The 15,734-nt window shown below is 41.4% G+C and overlaps 2 protein-coding genes across 2 annotated transcripts in view; both read left to right on the forward strand.

Annotated features, from left to right (window-relative positions):
• Positions 1-2,118: 2,118 nt before the first annotated feature.
• On the forward strand, positions 2,119-6,721 carry LOC308102151 (E3 ubiquitin-protein ligase TRIM47-like; the record flags this gene model as incomplete). The annotated part of the gene is made up of 4 exons (XM_080451753.1): positions 2,119-2,373; positions 5,035-5,068; positions 6,002-6,376; positions 6,632-6,721. The coding sequence occupies exons 1-4, from the start codon at positions 2,159-2,161 to the stop codon at positions 6,719-6,721; spliced, it is 714 nt and encodes a 237-aa protein (XP_080307879.1). The 5' UTR covers positions 2,119-2,158.
• Positions 6,722-13,604: 6,883 nt separating this feature from the next.
• LOC308102152 (E3 ubiquitin-protein ligase RNF135-like) overlaps positions 13,605-15,734 on the forward strand; it is a 19,195-nt gene continuing 17,065 nt past the window's right edge. The window contains exon 1 of the mRNA XM_080451754.1: positions 13,605-13,877. Within this exon, the coding sequence (XP_080307880.1) occupies positions 13,644-13,877 (234 nt within the window). The 5' untranslated portion in view covers positions 13,605-13,643. The remainder of the gene's footprint in view (positions 13,878-15,734) is intronic.

Consider the following 15,734-nt stretch of genomic DNA (forward strand, 5'->3'; position numbering starts at 1 on the left):
ATGAACAATGTTTGTTTTTTCTATTTCCTTCCCCCTTCCACCCCTTTTTTTTGGTTTTACTTATTTTGCTCCCATTTTGAAAGTAGGAACCTTGGAGTCCAATAGGGCTTCAACAGTTAAACACTTAAAACCTGGCATGTAAAAAAAAAAATACTAATAGCCTATCTACAAGATCGCAACTTATCTGGCAAAATGAACAAATGTTTCAATTCATATAAAGGACTTTGAGACCATCAGGTAATCATTATTAACATTATTATAATCTCATTAACTTTACTCCTTTTACACTGACTTGTTTTTCAGAATAAATGTGGGCACTGTGGCTGCAACCTCTATGAGTGTTTTAGTTTGAAGAATGTTTCTGTCTCTTCAGACTCTACCTCAGCCCGTAGCACTTGCCCCAGCCTTGACTGCCTTGCAGGATTATGCAAAGGCTAGAATGTAACCTAGATGGCATGTTATGTAGACAGATGCCATCCTATAATGTGTATAGTTTCAATGTAGGCTGATGTTAGGTTCTTGATTTACGTATGTATTAGCTATTATTGGTTTACTTATGTATTACTTTATTATTAGATTACTGTTTTTGTTTGTATTTGATGTATTATGATGTATTATCTTGTGTCCTTGCTTACTCTAAATCACTCTGGATTAAGAGCGTCTGCTAAATGCCTAAACTGTAAACTGTAAAAGATGAATCATGAATGACAGCTTTGGCATGCATGCCACTATAATGACTCATTAAAGTTGAAAAAAGGTTAGATCTACAAGCTCATTTATCCATGGATGAATTGAAAAACATACATTTACACAACACTGATGTCTTAACAAGTCTATGAAGATATCTATGAAAACGTTTAATCTGCAACACAATTGTATACAATATGCAGTGGGGGTCCCTGCTTCATCTGTCTCTCAGCTAAGCGGTCCTTGACAGTAACTATAAGTACATTTACTTGAGTACTGTACTTATGTACATTTTTTGGAGTATTTGTTAATTGTTTTAGTTTTTTTTCCAAGCTGATGACTTTCACGCTGCTACATTTCAAATAGAATTATTGTACGTTTGACTCCACTACATTTCTAGGAAGGCACTCTTGGGACCAAATTGTACAAAAAATATCTTGGATGGTGATATTCAATGAGAATTAGACTAATAATTATATTTCAAAAACTGATTCCCTGGGAATTTGGGAAATACATATTTAAAAATTATGGCAGACTTATCTGATTATTAAAACATATTTACAGTATCAGATACAGTATCCACTAGGCTACACTTGATAGGATGAAAAGCAACTCGGAAGATGAATTTGAGCAAAATCCAGTTTTCTTCCAATGACAAGTGTACTGAACTCCGGCTTACATTGTTCATGTGTGGCCATGAGATCACGTGTCCCCTGACACTGAGGTCACAATACTGAATGGAATTCCTTCATTCAATTTGACAATGCTGCTGGCATTTCTCTCACTTAATCAGTAGGAACTTAATCTTGTTTCCTGAAATTACACACACAATGAGTAATTCCATGAACTCCTCCGCATTGAGAGGACAAAAAGTAAATGCAGATGACAAGCAATGACAGCAATAAGGACCGCTATCACCCGAATTGTCCACCAGATGTCACCCTTGTCATTTTCATACGTGTGAAACTAGTGAGAAAGTCGAGATATTTGACACAAATACAACATGTTATGCCGTTCTCTACCCCGAATAAATAAACACCCCCAATAATTATCTACTTGTAACCTCGTGTCACCAGGCTTTTACACACAGAGGGGACATTATATTGTCTCTCTCTTTTCCCGGTGTTTCGCCCAGGTGGACAGGGTTTTGAGGTTAGGTTTTAGGCATCCTTTCTGTGAGGTTAAAGGTTAGGGTTAGGCATAGTGTTTGTGAGCTTAAGGTTTGTTTTCTTTTTTAAGGTACAGCTTAGGCCAGGGTTTAGGCGCAACCTGGGCGACACACCCATGAAAGAAGGAGCCCCCTTTAAAACCACTGCCTGCTGCAAACATCCAGGAAGTCCCTCCCTTTGTCCCTCCTACTTTCCTTCACAAGAAACGAAACTCAGAGCTGTTGTTTTCTCTCTCAGTCTCTCTTCAGAGTAAACCAAAGTGTTGTGTGTTTTCTCTCAGTGTGAGTGTGGTTGTCAGTCAAATGGCACAACAGCAGGAGAAGCAACAGACATGTGAGCTGGACCAGGACCAGTTCTGCTGTCCTGTCTGTCTGGACCTTCTAAAGGAACCAGTGACTCTACACTGTGGACACAGTTACTGTAGAAGCTGTATTGAGGGTTACTGGGACCAGTATGATGATACTGGTGGAGTCTACAGCTGTCCCCAGTGCAGAGAGAGCTTCAGTCCTATAGCCCGGTTGCTTAAGACCAGATTTTTGAAAAAGGGGGACACGGCTGACAAAAGCGCCAAATTTTTTCTACATGCTCTCCATCACCATAAGTTTCATTTTGGATGGGGAGCCACGTCAAAAAGATGGCAGAAGGCGGCCATCTTGGATCTCAAAGATGGCCACCATGTAATATCTATAAGTGCCAATATCTCGGCTTCAAAGCCACTTAGAAGGTCAATCTTGGTGTCAAAATATACATTTTCTGGGTCGAGGAATGCAATAAAGCTATTGAGAATTCCACTAGATGTTTATTTGTGCCACGATCAAATAAATATGGTCATTCTAGCAACATATTTACATAATTTTCAACTCGGTTAGCAGTCAGACACAGAAAATGGAGCATGAAGTGAATTGACATTCAAATTATCTGTCACATTGACAACTGCAAAGCTCTGTGCAATTCCAGTGTGCCTTCTTGCATGAGCACCTTGCACCACAACCAAGTTTACAACCGCACTTGACCAGTTCATTGCAGGCTTTTGACGCCATCGGTAGAATGCTCCACACAGGGAGCCAGACCTGGTTGTTGTCATCCAATGTCCATCCCCATCCTTCTGGACTGGGTGTCGGCTGCTGGGCCAGTTCAGACGTGGACCAGATCCCAGACTGGTAGGCAACTCGCTTCACGTGCTGCAACAGTGAATCTTGCGTTGGTGGAATGTGTTCCATCGTTTTGTTCTTCTGGCAGAACAACTCTCGCCGTGCTTCATTGACAGATTCCAAATCACTTGTCTTATCATACATGATGACTGTGAAACGCTCAAGAAGCTGAAAGTGTTGGGCATCTATGGTCACTGAAGTGTATGGATTTTCTGCCATGTAGTTGAAGGCCTGGGTGACCTCAGGGTAGGACTTCCATGCCACCCATGCTGACTTCTTTACTTTCCCGCAGAATGCTGATGTTGTGTCACAGCCTGTGTAACAGTGGAAGATGGGAAGTGCTGTGGACTTGTCTTTGCCCAGAGCATGGCAGATGGTGTTTATATGAACATAGGTGTAGTTCTTGCCAGTGCCAAAAGCAACCCAGATGTCTGCAGCTGGATACTTGGTGAGCAGGGCATGGAACTTGCCGATGAGGATAACGACAACATCCGTATCCACAGTGCGTATCAAGCAGGTAGAACAGCCATGTTCCAGGGCATCAAGCAGGTGAATCAATATCCTGGTGTCGGCCTCTTCGTGGTTACATGGCAGCATGGAGTGGCTGGTGTCTGTGCCGACCACTGTGATGCCAGATGTGATGAAGACCAGCTTGCCCTCTGGCCAGGCGGTGGATGCAATCTTCCCAGAGAGAAAGGTAAAGAGTTCCTGCTTGTTTATAGGATCACGCAGGAAATCTGACCAATTCCCTGGCAGCTTGTTCTGACCAGCCACCTTCCGTCGTATCCCTTTGCCTCGCTTCTCCCTTGTTGACTCTTTTATGCTGCTGGTGATGTAAGTATCCCAGACCACATCAACTCTTTTGGAGATCTACAAAGCCCAATCCATTGTGTGCAAGAGACGAGATTGGCAAGGGGCAGGCAAAAATCTAAACTGTGTAAGGCAAGGGGTCGAAAACCAAAGGGGCAGTCAGAGAAGGCAGAGGTACCGGCAAGGGCTGGGCAAAAACGTAGTATAGAAAACAGAACAGAGATCAGTTAGGGCAAAAAACTTGATTTTGAACAATGCTTGAGAGCTTGGGTAAACACAAGGCAATCTGGCAAGAGACTGGAGAGAGACTGAGGCTTAAAGGGATACTTCACTTTCAAATAAAATAAACATTAAAAAATAATATTTAAAAAAAATGAAAGAAGTTATGGCAAAATAAAGGCCCCCTCACACATTAGTAGGACACTCTAATGCGTGAGGGGGCCTTTATTTTGCCATAACTTCTTTAATTTTTTTTAAATATTTTTTTTTAATGTTTATTTCATTTGAAAGTGAAGTATCCCTTTAAGTACTGTAGGCATGATTGCAGGTGAGTGAATGCAGGTGGTCACACTGGCAGGAACCAGATCCAGACACACCCACACCCTAGGGACTAACAGGACACAGGTGGAGATAACTAATAATCACAGGGAGGAGAGACAAGGCAGGTAAACAGTAACTAGGCAGACAGGAAACAATAGGAATAGATAGGAAAAATAGGAAATAACAAGAGTCAGATCTGTCAAAGTTTAATAAACACACACACACACACACACACACACACACACACACACACACACACACACACACACACACACACACACACACACACACACACACACACTCTGAGATGTTGTGCATAATCTAGACGAAGCATGCATAATTGTGTACATATATTGCCAGAATTTACCAAATTATCTAATATTGGCTGAATTAGTCACTTATTGATATTCCCTATAGTTTTATTGCATTCCTTGTCCCAGAAAATGTATATTTTGACACTAAGATTGACCTTCTAAGTGGCTTGGAAGCCGAGATATTGGCTTTTATAGATATTGCATGGTTGCCATCTTTGTAATCCAAGATGGCCGCCTTCTGCCATCTTGATGACGTGGCTCTCCTTCCAAAATGAAACTTATGGTGATGGAGAGCATGTAGAAAAAATTTGGCGCTTTTGTCAGCCGTGTCCCCCTTTTTTTGTTAACAGCCCTGACTACTAGACCTGTTCTGAGGAAGAACACCTTGCTGGCTGAGGTGAGATGACCTTACAAGTTACAACCACACATCAAACTACATGTTCTGCTACACAAAACTCCTTGTTGACTATTGTGATAGATGGTAGTTATACTATATGTTGGTTACTTACTACACAGTATGTTATGTATGTTGATAATGTCCACACATACTAAGAACTATTAGATAGTATGTTAGACCAGTGGTGGTCTGGGGACCCCCAGGGGTCCATGAGGGGGTTCCAGCTGGGGACCCCAATAAAGTGTTAATAGAGCATCACAGTCTGTTTAACCACTGTAACCCAGTAATCAGCTATTTGAAAATTGCAGATCTACAAGCTCACAACACGATATGCAGTTTTTAATCTTTACATTTTAACATAAATCTTGTGTGGGGGTCCCTGGCACAACATATTTTCAGATGGGGGTTTCTTGGACAAATACATATTAATTTGGGGGGTCCTTGACATGAAAAGGTTTGAGAACCACTCAAATCATGCAAAGACCCAAATTCGAATCGGACTCCTGGTCTTGTCACACTTTACTTTAGTTTAGTTTATTAGCACTTTGAAACAGATGCTAGGTGTGATATTATCTTAGTTTCTTTACAGTCTCTACAGTACTTACATTTTGCTGTCATTTTGTTGAGGGTAATTTACTCTGACTGGGTTAGTCACTGGTTAATCATTAAACTCTAGCGTCCCTATTCTTGCCATGTCATTCATCTTCTAGTTCTAACAGCGTCTACTAAATGCTTACATTTTTACAACATACTGTAAAGCGATCAACTTTATGGAATGCAAAGTTCAGAACCACAGTGTTCAGATAATGTTACGATGATCTTACTAGATGAACTAATGCCTGTAATGTCTCACTGTGTTTATCACCATGAACCTCACAATGACTGTGTTGTATTTGTCATCAGTGAGTGACCTCCCCTCCTCTTCACTTCCAGGTTGTGATGAAGCTGAGCAGTACAGGAGGTCAGCAGTCTTCTGTCTCTGCTGCTCTGCTGTACGCCGGTCCAGCAGACGTGGCCTGTGATTTCTGCACCGGAGCCAGACGTCACAAAGCTCTCATGTCTTGTCTGGTGTGTCTGGCCTCTTACTGTGAGACTCACCTCCAGCCTCACTACAATGTTCCTGTGTTGAAGAAGCACAAGCTGGTCCCAGCCACCAACAAACTGCAGGAGAAGATGTGCTCCAGTCATGACAAGCTGATGGAGGTGTTCTGTCGCACAGACCGCCAGTGTATCTGCTATCTGTGCACCATGTATGAACATAAGGGCCATGACACGGTGTCAGCTGCTGCAGAGAAGGCAGAGAAACAGGTAGGACCACGATCACTTGAAGACAAATCATAAGATGGATCATGTTTTAAATATAGAAGCTAAATAACCATGTCAGAGACATTAAAAGCACAAACCAGGGCGTTGTATAATAAAATGTATTAAAGGATGTTCATTTTGGACCCAATGAAAAACATTCATAACTTTGATAACTTTTCTTGAATCATATTTCACCATTAATCTAGCAGGGTGAAGATGCATGGACTTAATATTGATATCTCATCCCTGTGTGACCAGGGCACTTGGCCCGGAAACAGGATACCAGACTACGCCACTCTGGGAGTTTCACCCAGAGAATATAATATAATGCACCACATTGAATACTAGACCACAGGTTATTGTAATAAGAGGAGCAGAGACATGCGTTTCCAGTTGAAAGAGAATATTCGTTTTATTTATAATGAAGGCAAAATAAGCAACGATCAATAATGCTTCAAACTGGAAGGGGTCAAGTTCATGAAATGTAAGAGTTATATTTATTATCAATTACAAAGACTAAGTAAAATGTAATTCATAATCAAACAGTATCAAAAGGGTTAAAATGGGGCAATAGCCTAGAATACCAGTAGCCGGGGGCATAGTTGTCCTTGCACACAGGGGGGAGGCAGGGAGTGAGGGGAGAGGAGTTTCACCGCCACCAAAAGCGCACAAAATGGCACACACGCACTGAAAGACACAAGAGAAAATGTTAAAAACCACACAACACTGAAATCTTAAAACTAACCAGCATGCAGCCAAACAGTAGATCATGCACTAAAAACTAATACAAACTCCAATACATTCCATCACCAGTGACCCCCCACCTGTGGGACCACAACTATTAGCCACCCTAGTACTGGTACGGCCGGAGCCAAAGATACCTCAGTTCATGTTATACATCTATTATAGAGCAGCTGGTTTGCACAAACACAATAAATCAAATAAACCAAAATAATATAACCAAATCAAATCGTAACCAAAATAATAAGGACAAAAACAGCAGGGGCACAGAGCTCCTCCTAATAAGACAAAACACAATATTAAACACTGATCAACACGATTTAAGACAGATAGAAATATAATATAGGCAGCCCTTTACCTCAAATCAAGAAAGCCACACTAAGAACTGAGAGGCCATGCAGTCATCAGTGCTCCCTGGCCGGTCCATAAGCAACACGCCACTGAACCACCATCAGGAAAGCATAGCAGTAGCTCTGCATGCAGACTCGCATGCGAGGCTATTCAACAGGTTTAAGATAGGGGAGGACGCCATGCAGTCATCAGCAGCTCCGCATGCAGACTGGCATACGAGGCTGTACAACAGGTGGGGGGGGGAAGACAACCTACCCCACTGTCAGATGCCTGTAAGATCAAGGAACACTCAGGATTTTGTTTAATTACATTTAAAAGAAAAGTAACAGGTTAAGTGCCTACCATCAATGACCATCTCCCACACCCCAACACACCACACCACCAGGAAAACATAAGCCAGCCAACTACACTACTCACAGCCAAGTGCGGCTCCCTTTTATTCAGCCAGCTGTCCTGAATAGGAGTGATTAGGGGGCGTTACACAACTAGGAAAAAGCTCAACCCACTACACCTGCAAAAGTGTATTTTGGAGAGGTTACACAGTTGATACCCATTTAGACCTGAGGCCGATTCTATGAATGCCTTTTAAATCCTGTTTTCTGATTTTTTTAATAATAATAATATTGCTATTTAATGTATACAGCAACAACTACACACAGAGGTGTTCCCGGCTGAAAGGTATAACGTTTAGGCGTTTCAGGTCTAAATGGGTTAAGATGATGTGTGGATCCAAACTAAACTGCCTCCAATTTCAATTGTTTTTACCTCGTATCCTGTATGAGTTCTCTTGCTCCTGATTGGTTAGAATTGGTATCCCGGCTTGAAAATGTGCTTTGTTTACAAGCCAAACTGTCTCTTCCTGTTTCTTGCAGAAACAGCTGGTGACAATGCAGGAGGAAGTCCAGCAGAAGATCCAGGAGAAAAAGAAGGAGCTGAAAGACCTGAGACAGGTCATGGAGGCCCTGAACGTGAGCTGATATTATGATAATAGTTCTTGTTCTTGTGTTTACTGTGATGCTACTGTATATGGATGAGACAGTGCCTTGTGTCATCAGAAGCACTAACGTGTGTGTGTGTGTGTGTGTGTGTGTGTGTGTGTGTGTGTGTGTGTGTGTGTGTGCGTGTGCGTGTGCGTGTGCGAAGCAGAGCTCTGCAGAAGCAGCAGTGGAGGCCAGTGACAGGATCTTCAGTGAGATGATGGTCTCCATTGAGAGAAGACGCAGTGAGCTTAAAGAACTGATCAGAGATCAGCAGCAGACTGCAGTGGCTCAGACTGAGGCTCTCCTGAGGCAGCTGGAGGACCACATGGAGCAGCTGGAGAGGAGACACGCTGACCTGGAGGAGCTGTCCAACACTGATGACATCATCACTTTCATTCAGGTTCCACACATGGCATTTTACTGTTTGGTTTTGAATCATTTAGGAGAAATCAGCTTCATATTTCATCTCTTTCATCTCATTCCATCATGTCATATTATTATTACATCATAGTATATTACATAACATAACATGACATTATTAATGCTGGTAGTTACTATTACTATTATAGTTCTAGTATACAGTAGTTGTACAGACCAGATGTCAATGTTAGAATTAGGCCTGTCACAATTATTACATAATTGCCTAATCACAATTATTTTCCATGTTTACAATTGTCATAATTGTAAACATTTTCCAAAAATAGCAGATCTACAAGATTAGCTTCTGAGCTTGTAGAATAGATTGTCTATTTCCACTATTTTGTCAAATATTTTGAAAGTATAAAATTATTCAATATCTGCCCTGTACAATTTGTGTTCATAGATTCACATTGTTAATCGCAATTATTTGCATGAGAATTAGAGTCAAGTTAAATCATCATTTATTACAGAGAACTTTTACTGAGTTTGTGTACTACGACTGACTAGGTGACATGAAACACAAGGCTCAATGTGTGTGTGTGTGTGTGTGTGTGTGTGTGTGTGTGTGTGTGTGTGTGTGTGTGTGTGTGTGTGTGTGTGTGTGTGTGTGTGTGTGTGTGTGTGTGTGTGTGTGTGTGTGTGTGTGTGTGTGTGTGTGTGTGTGTGTGTGTGTGTGTGTGTGTGTGTGTGTGTGTGTGTGAGAGAGAGAGAGAGAGAACTGGTACTGGGACATCAGCTCAACTCTACCAATTGTGGTCAATCTACCAATTTATTGATCTCTTTGTTTAATGATCTTCCATCCCTATACTGGTTTACTTGTTTCTCTCCAGAGTTTCCAGTCTCTCTCCAGTTCCAGTGGATCTCCAGTCTCACCCAGTGTGGTCATCTGTCCTCTGAGGTCCTTCACAGATGTGATTGATGTGGTGTCTGGTCTGAGAGACCAACTAGACAACATCCTGAAGACAACTTGGCCAGAGATATCAAAGAGAGGTGAGATTTAATCATTATATTATCATTATATTATTATTTTGTTCTTAATAAATTATATTGAGGAGTTCTCTCTCCTGATTGGATGAAATGTGTAACCCACCTGAAAATGTATTTTCTGTTTTAATGAAGAGCTGGAGAGACAGCTGTTACTGAACAAACACTATATAATAGCAATGATTACTATCAAGCTATAATAGCTTGAACTTTTTGACAAGACCCTTGGAACTTCAGTTTAATCCATTCTTCAGTATGATGTCTGTCATATATGATATATGTGACTGTGCCTTTAAGAGAGCTACGTTACGACACTGCCGTAAATCAGGTCTGTTGTCTTTTACGTCAGTCGTATGTTGTGACCTCCTGTAGGCTCACTCTGTATGTTTTACATGCCTGAAGTCAGCAGTAAAGTCTATTGGATTTGACCCTTTGTGTGGACATTGAAATCCTTTACAATGTCATGATGACCTTTACTGTTTTCTTGTGTCTCCAGTTGACGTTTTACATCCAGCGGAGCCTCAGACCAGAAAGGACTTTTTACAATGTGAGTCCATGTTGATGCAGGTTCTGAACGTTGAAGTTTCATTCTGATATGTTGTTATTTAAAGCTCTAATGAGTTTGATCTGAGAGACTAACTCTAAACACAATAAGGTTCATGAGGTTTGATTTTTCTTTTGTCGTGTGTTCTCACAGATTCCTCTCCTCTGTCTCTGGACATGAACACAATAAACACACTTCTCTCCCTGTCAGAGGAGAAGAGGAAGATGACTTTAACACAACAACAACAACCTTACCCTGATCATGCAGAGAGATTTACTTACTGTCAGGTGATGTGTACAGAGGGTCTGTCTGAACGTTGTTACGGGGAAGTAGAGTGGAGTGGTGAAGGGGTTGAGATAGCAGTCTGTTATAAAGACATCAGCAGACAAACACGCTTTGGAGACGATGATAAATCCTGGTGTTTACAGTGCATTGGTAAAAACTACAATTTCAAACACAACAATGTTGACACTAAAGTGTCAGGGCCTCTCTCCTCCAGATTGGGGGTGTACCTGGATCACAAGGCAGGTACTCTGGCCTTCTACGGTGTTTCTGACACAATGACCCTCCTACACACAGTTCAAACCACGTTCACACAACCTCTCTATCCAGCGATAATGCTTTGGGACTATGGAGATACAGCAGAGCTGTGTAAGACATGGTAGACATGTTAGGAATACTGATGATGATATTCAACAGATTCTTCTTCAACAGATTTTCTCAACAGATTCTTCAACAGATTGTAGATCTGCTATTTTCACAATATTTTTTGAAGTCAAACAAAATGTAATGCCTCAACTCCTACAATATAAGTGCTTGTCAGGGTGGGTGGTCCCTAGTTCAAATATGATTATTTTGAGGGGTCCCCAGTTCAAATATGATAATTTTGGGGGGTCGCGGCCCGAAAGGTTTGAGAACCACCACTAAAGTCTTACTCCTCAATGTGTCAAAAGGGGTGAAACAGTTAATCAAACTAATCAATTTAATCGCTTATAAAAACATATTTTAACATGATGAACAATGTTTGTTTTTTCTATTTCCTTCCCCCTTCCACCCCTTTTTTTGTTTTACTTATTTTTCTCCCATTTTGAAAGTAGGAACCTTGGAGTCCAATAGGGCTTCAACAGTTAAACACTTAAAACCTGGCATGTAAAAAAAATAATACTAATAGCCTATCTACAAGATCGCAACTTATCTGGCAAAATGAACACATTTTTCAATTCATATAAAGGACTTTGAGACCATCAGGTAATCATTATTAACATTATTATAATCTCATTAACTTTACTCCTTTTACACCGACTTGTTTTTCAGAATAAATGTGGGCACTGTGGCTGCAACCTCTATGAGTGTTTTAGTTTGAAGAATGTTTCTGTCTCTTCAGACTCTACCTCAGCCCGTAGCACTTGCCCCAGCCTTGACTGCCTTGCAGGATTATGCAAAGGCTAGAATGTAACCTAGATGGCATGTTATGTAGACAGATGCCATCCTATGTGTATAGTTTCAATGTAGGCTGATGATAGGTTCTTGATTTACGTATGTATTAGCTATTATTGGTTTACTTATGTATTACTTTATTATTAGATTACTGTTTTTGTTTGTATTTGATGTATTGTGATGTATTATCTTGTGTCCTTGCTTACTGTAAATCGCTCTGGATTAAGAGCGTCTGCTAAATGCCTAAACTGTAAAAGATGAATCATGAATGACAGCTTTGGCATGCATGCCACTATAATGACTCATTAAAGTTGAAAAAGGGTTAGATCTACAAGCTCATTTATCCATGGATGAATAGAAAAACATACATTTACACAACACTGATGTCTTAAGTCTTTGAAGATATCTATGAAAACGTTTAATCTGCAACACAATTGTATACAATATGCAGTGGGGGTCCCTGCTTCATCTGTCTCTCAGCTAAGCGGTCCTTGACGGTAACTAAGTACATTTACTTGAGTACTGTACTTATGTACATTTTTGGAGTATTTGTTAATTGTTTTAGTTTTTTTTCCCAAGCTGATGACTTTAACGCTGCTACATTTCAAATAGAATTATTGTACGTTTGACTCCACTACATTTCTAGGAAGGCACTCTTGGGACCAAATTGTACAAAAAATATCTTGGATGTTGATATTCAATGAGAATTAGACTAATAATTATATTTCAAAAACTGATTCCCTGGGAATTTGGGAAATACATATTTCAAAATTATGGCAGACTTATCTGATTATTAAAACATATTTACAGTATCCGATACAGTATCCACTAGGCTACACTTGATAGGATGAAAAGCAACTCGGAAGATGAATTTGAGCAAAATCCAGTTTTCTTCCAATGACAAGTGTACTAAACTCCGGCTTACATTGTTCATGTGTGGCCATGAGCTCATGTGTCCCCTGACACTGAGGTCACAATACTGAATGGAATTCATTCATTCAATTTGACAATGCTGCTGGCATTTCTCTCACTTAATCAGTAGGAACTTAATCTTGTTTCCTGAAATAACACACACAATGAGTAATTCCATGAACACTTCAGGTGCAACTCCAGCATCGAGAGGACAAAAAGTAAATGCAGATGACAAGCAATGACAGCAATAAGGACCGCTATCACCCGAATTGTCCACCAGATGTCACCCGTGTGTCATTTTCATACGTGTGCTCACTGGAGGAAGTGGAGAGAATGTGGTCCGTGTGAAACTAGTGAGAAAGTCGAGATATTTGACACAAATACAACATGTTATGCCGTTCTCTACCCCGAATAAATAAACACCCCCAATAATTATCTACTTGTAACCTCGTGTCACCAGGCTTTTACACACGGAGGGGACATTATAGTGTAGTTTAGTGTGAGAATGTGCTGTTTCTTTAAAACCCGGACTCTCTCTTTTCCCCGTGTTTCGCCCAGGTGGACAGGGTTTTGAGGTTAGGTTTTTAGGCATACTTTCTGAGAGGTTAAAGGTTAGGGTTAGGCATAGTGTTTGTGAGCTTAAGGTTTGTTTTAGGCATAGTTTTTCTTTTTGAAGTTACAAATAGGCCAGGGTTTAGGCGCAACCTGGGCGACACCAATGAAAGAGGGAGTCCCCTTTAAAACCATTGCCTGCTGCAGAAATCCAGGAAGTCCCTCCCTTTGTCTCTACTTTCCTTCACAAGAAACGAAACTCAGAGCTGTTTTTTCTCTCTCAGTCTCTCTTCAGAGTAAACCAAAGTCTTGTGTGTTTTCTCTCAGTGTGAGTGTGGTTGTCAGTCAAATGGCAGAACAACAACAGCAGCAACAGACATATGAGCTGGACCAGGACCAGTTCTGCTGTTCTGTCTGTCTGGACCTTCTAAAGGAACCAGTGGCTCTACCGTGTGGACACAGTTACTGTAGAAGCTGTATTGAGGGTTACTGGGACCAGTATGAGGAGACTGGAGTCTACAGCTGTCCCCAGTGCAGAGAGAGCTTCAGTCCCAGACCTGTTCTGAGGAAGAACACCATGCTGGCTGAGGTGAGATGACCTTACAAGTTCCAACCACACATTAAACTACATGTTCTGCTACACAAAACTCCTTGTTGACTATTGTGATAGATGCTAGTTATACTATATGTTGGTTACTTACTACACATTATGTTATGTATGTTGATAATGTCCACAAATTCTAAGAACTATTAGATAGCATGTTAGACCAGTGGTTCTCAAAGTGGGGTCTGGGGACCCCCAGGGGTCCATGAGGGGGTTCCACCTGGGGACCCCAGAGCATCACAGTCTGTTTAACCACTGTAACCCTATACATCATGTTTAAACAGATGCTAGGTTTGATATTATCTTAGTTTCTTTGCAGTCTACAGTACTTACATTATGCTGTCATTTTGTTGACTAGGGTCATTGTCTCCGCCAGGCCGAAAGGCATGGCGAGAGAGTATGTTTTACCCCCTGTCCGTCCGTCCTGTCCGTCCGTTAGCAGCTAATCTCTGGCACCGTTGGCCCGGCCGCTGCGAAACTGTGCACGCACACTCCCTGGATGCAAATTTTTCAGATTGGCCGGTTATAGCGCCACCAGGAGGCCGATATGTTCAAAACACATTTATTACTACTCCTACAGATTTTGTCCAAACATCACACATATTGGTACACAGTATCTCTATAGTCATGTGATCAACACAGATTTATCCGATTTCCCATATTCCATTCTGATTGCCTAAGATTGGCTTCCAAAGTTTGCAGGATTGGTCCGTTTTGAACAAAATGCCTCAAATCATGAATGCAGCTTGCAATTTCTGTGAAATTTCACATGCGCATTTCTATTAGGCCGAGGAAGAAATGCCACCCTTTTCACATTGGCCTGTTATAGCGCCACCAGCAGGTCTAATTTAGCAAAACATATTTTTGGAACAAAATGTCTCAAATCATGAATGCAGTGTCCGATTGCAGTGAAAAGCCCTGGCTTGAACAAATGGCACCCTTTTCACATTGGCATATTATAGCGCCACCAGGAGGCCACAATAACGTACCTGACCTGGCGGAGACCTTTTTCTAGTTTACTCTGATCTTTGACTGTGTTAGTCACTGGTTAATCATTAAACTCTAGCGTCCCTATTCTTGCCATGTCATTCATCTTCTAGTTCTAGTGGTTAAGAGTGTCTGCTAAACGCTGACATTGTAAAGTTTTTTACAACCTACTGTAAACCAATCAACTTTATGGAATGCAAAGTTCAGAACCACAGTGTTCAGATAATGTTACAATGATCTTACTAGATGAACTAATACCTGTAATGTCTCACTGTGTTTATCACCATGAACCTCACAATGACTGTGTCGTATTTGTCATCAGTGAGTGACCTCCCCTCCTCTTCTCTTTACTTCCAGGTTGTGATGAAGCTGAGCAGTACAGGAGGTCAGCAGTCTTCTGTCTCTGCTGCTCTGCTGTACGCCGGTCCAGCAGACGTGGCCTGTGATTTCTGCACCGGAGCCAGACGTCGCAAAGCTCTCATGTCTTGTCTGGTGTGTCTAGCCTCTTGCTGTGAGACTCACCTCCAGCCTCACTACAATGTTCCTGTGTTGCAGAAGCACAAGCTGGTCCCAGCCACCAACAAACTGCAGGAGAAGATGTGCTCCAGTCATGACAAGCTGATGGAGGTGTTCTGTCGCACAGACCGCCAGTGTATCTGCTATCAGTGCCTCATGGATGAACATAAGGGCCATGACACGGTGTCAGCTGCTGCAGAGAAGGCAGAGAAACAGGTAGGACCACCATCACTTGAAGACAAATCATAAGATAGAGCATATTTTCAAGATAGAAGCAGAACTAAATGACCATGTCAGAGACATAAAAAGCACAAATCAGGGTGTAATAAAAAG

The sequence above is a fragment of the Gymnoscopelus braueri genome (assembly GCF_963280865.1).
Source record: "Gymnoscopelus braueri genome assembly, chromosome: 15".
Lineage (NCBI taxonomy): Eukaryota > Metazoa > Chordata > Actinopteri > Myctophiformes > Myctophidae > Gymnoscopelus > Gymnoscopelus braueri.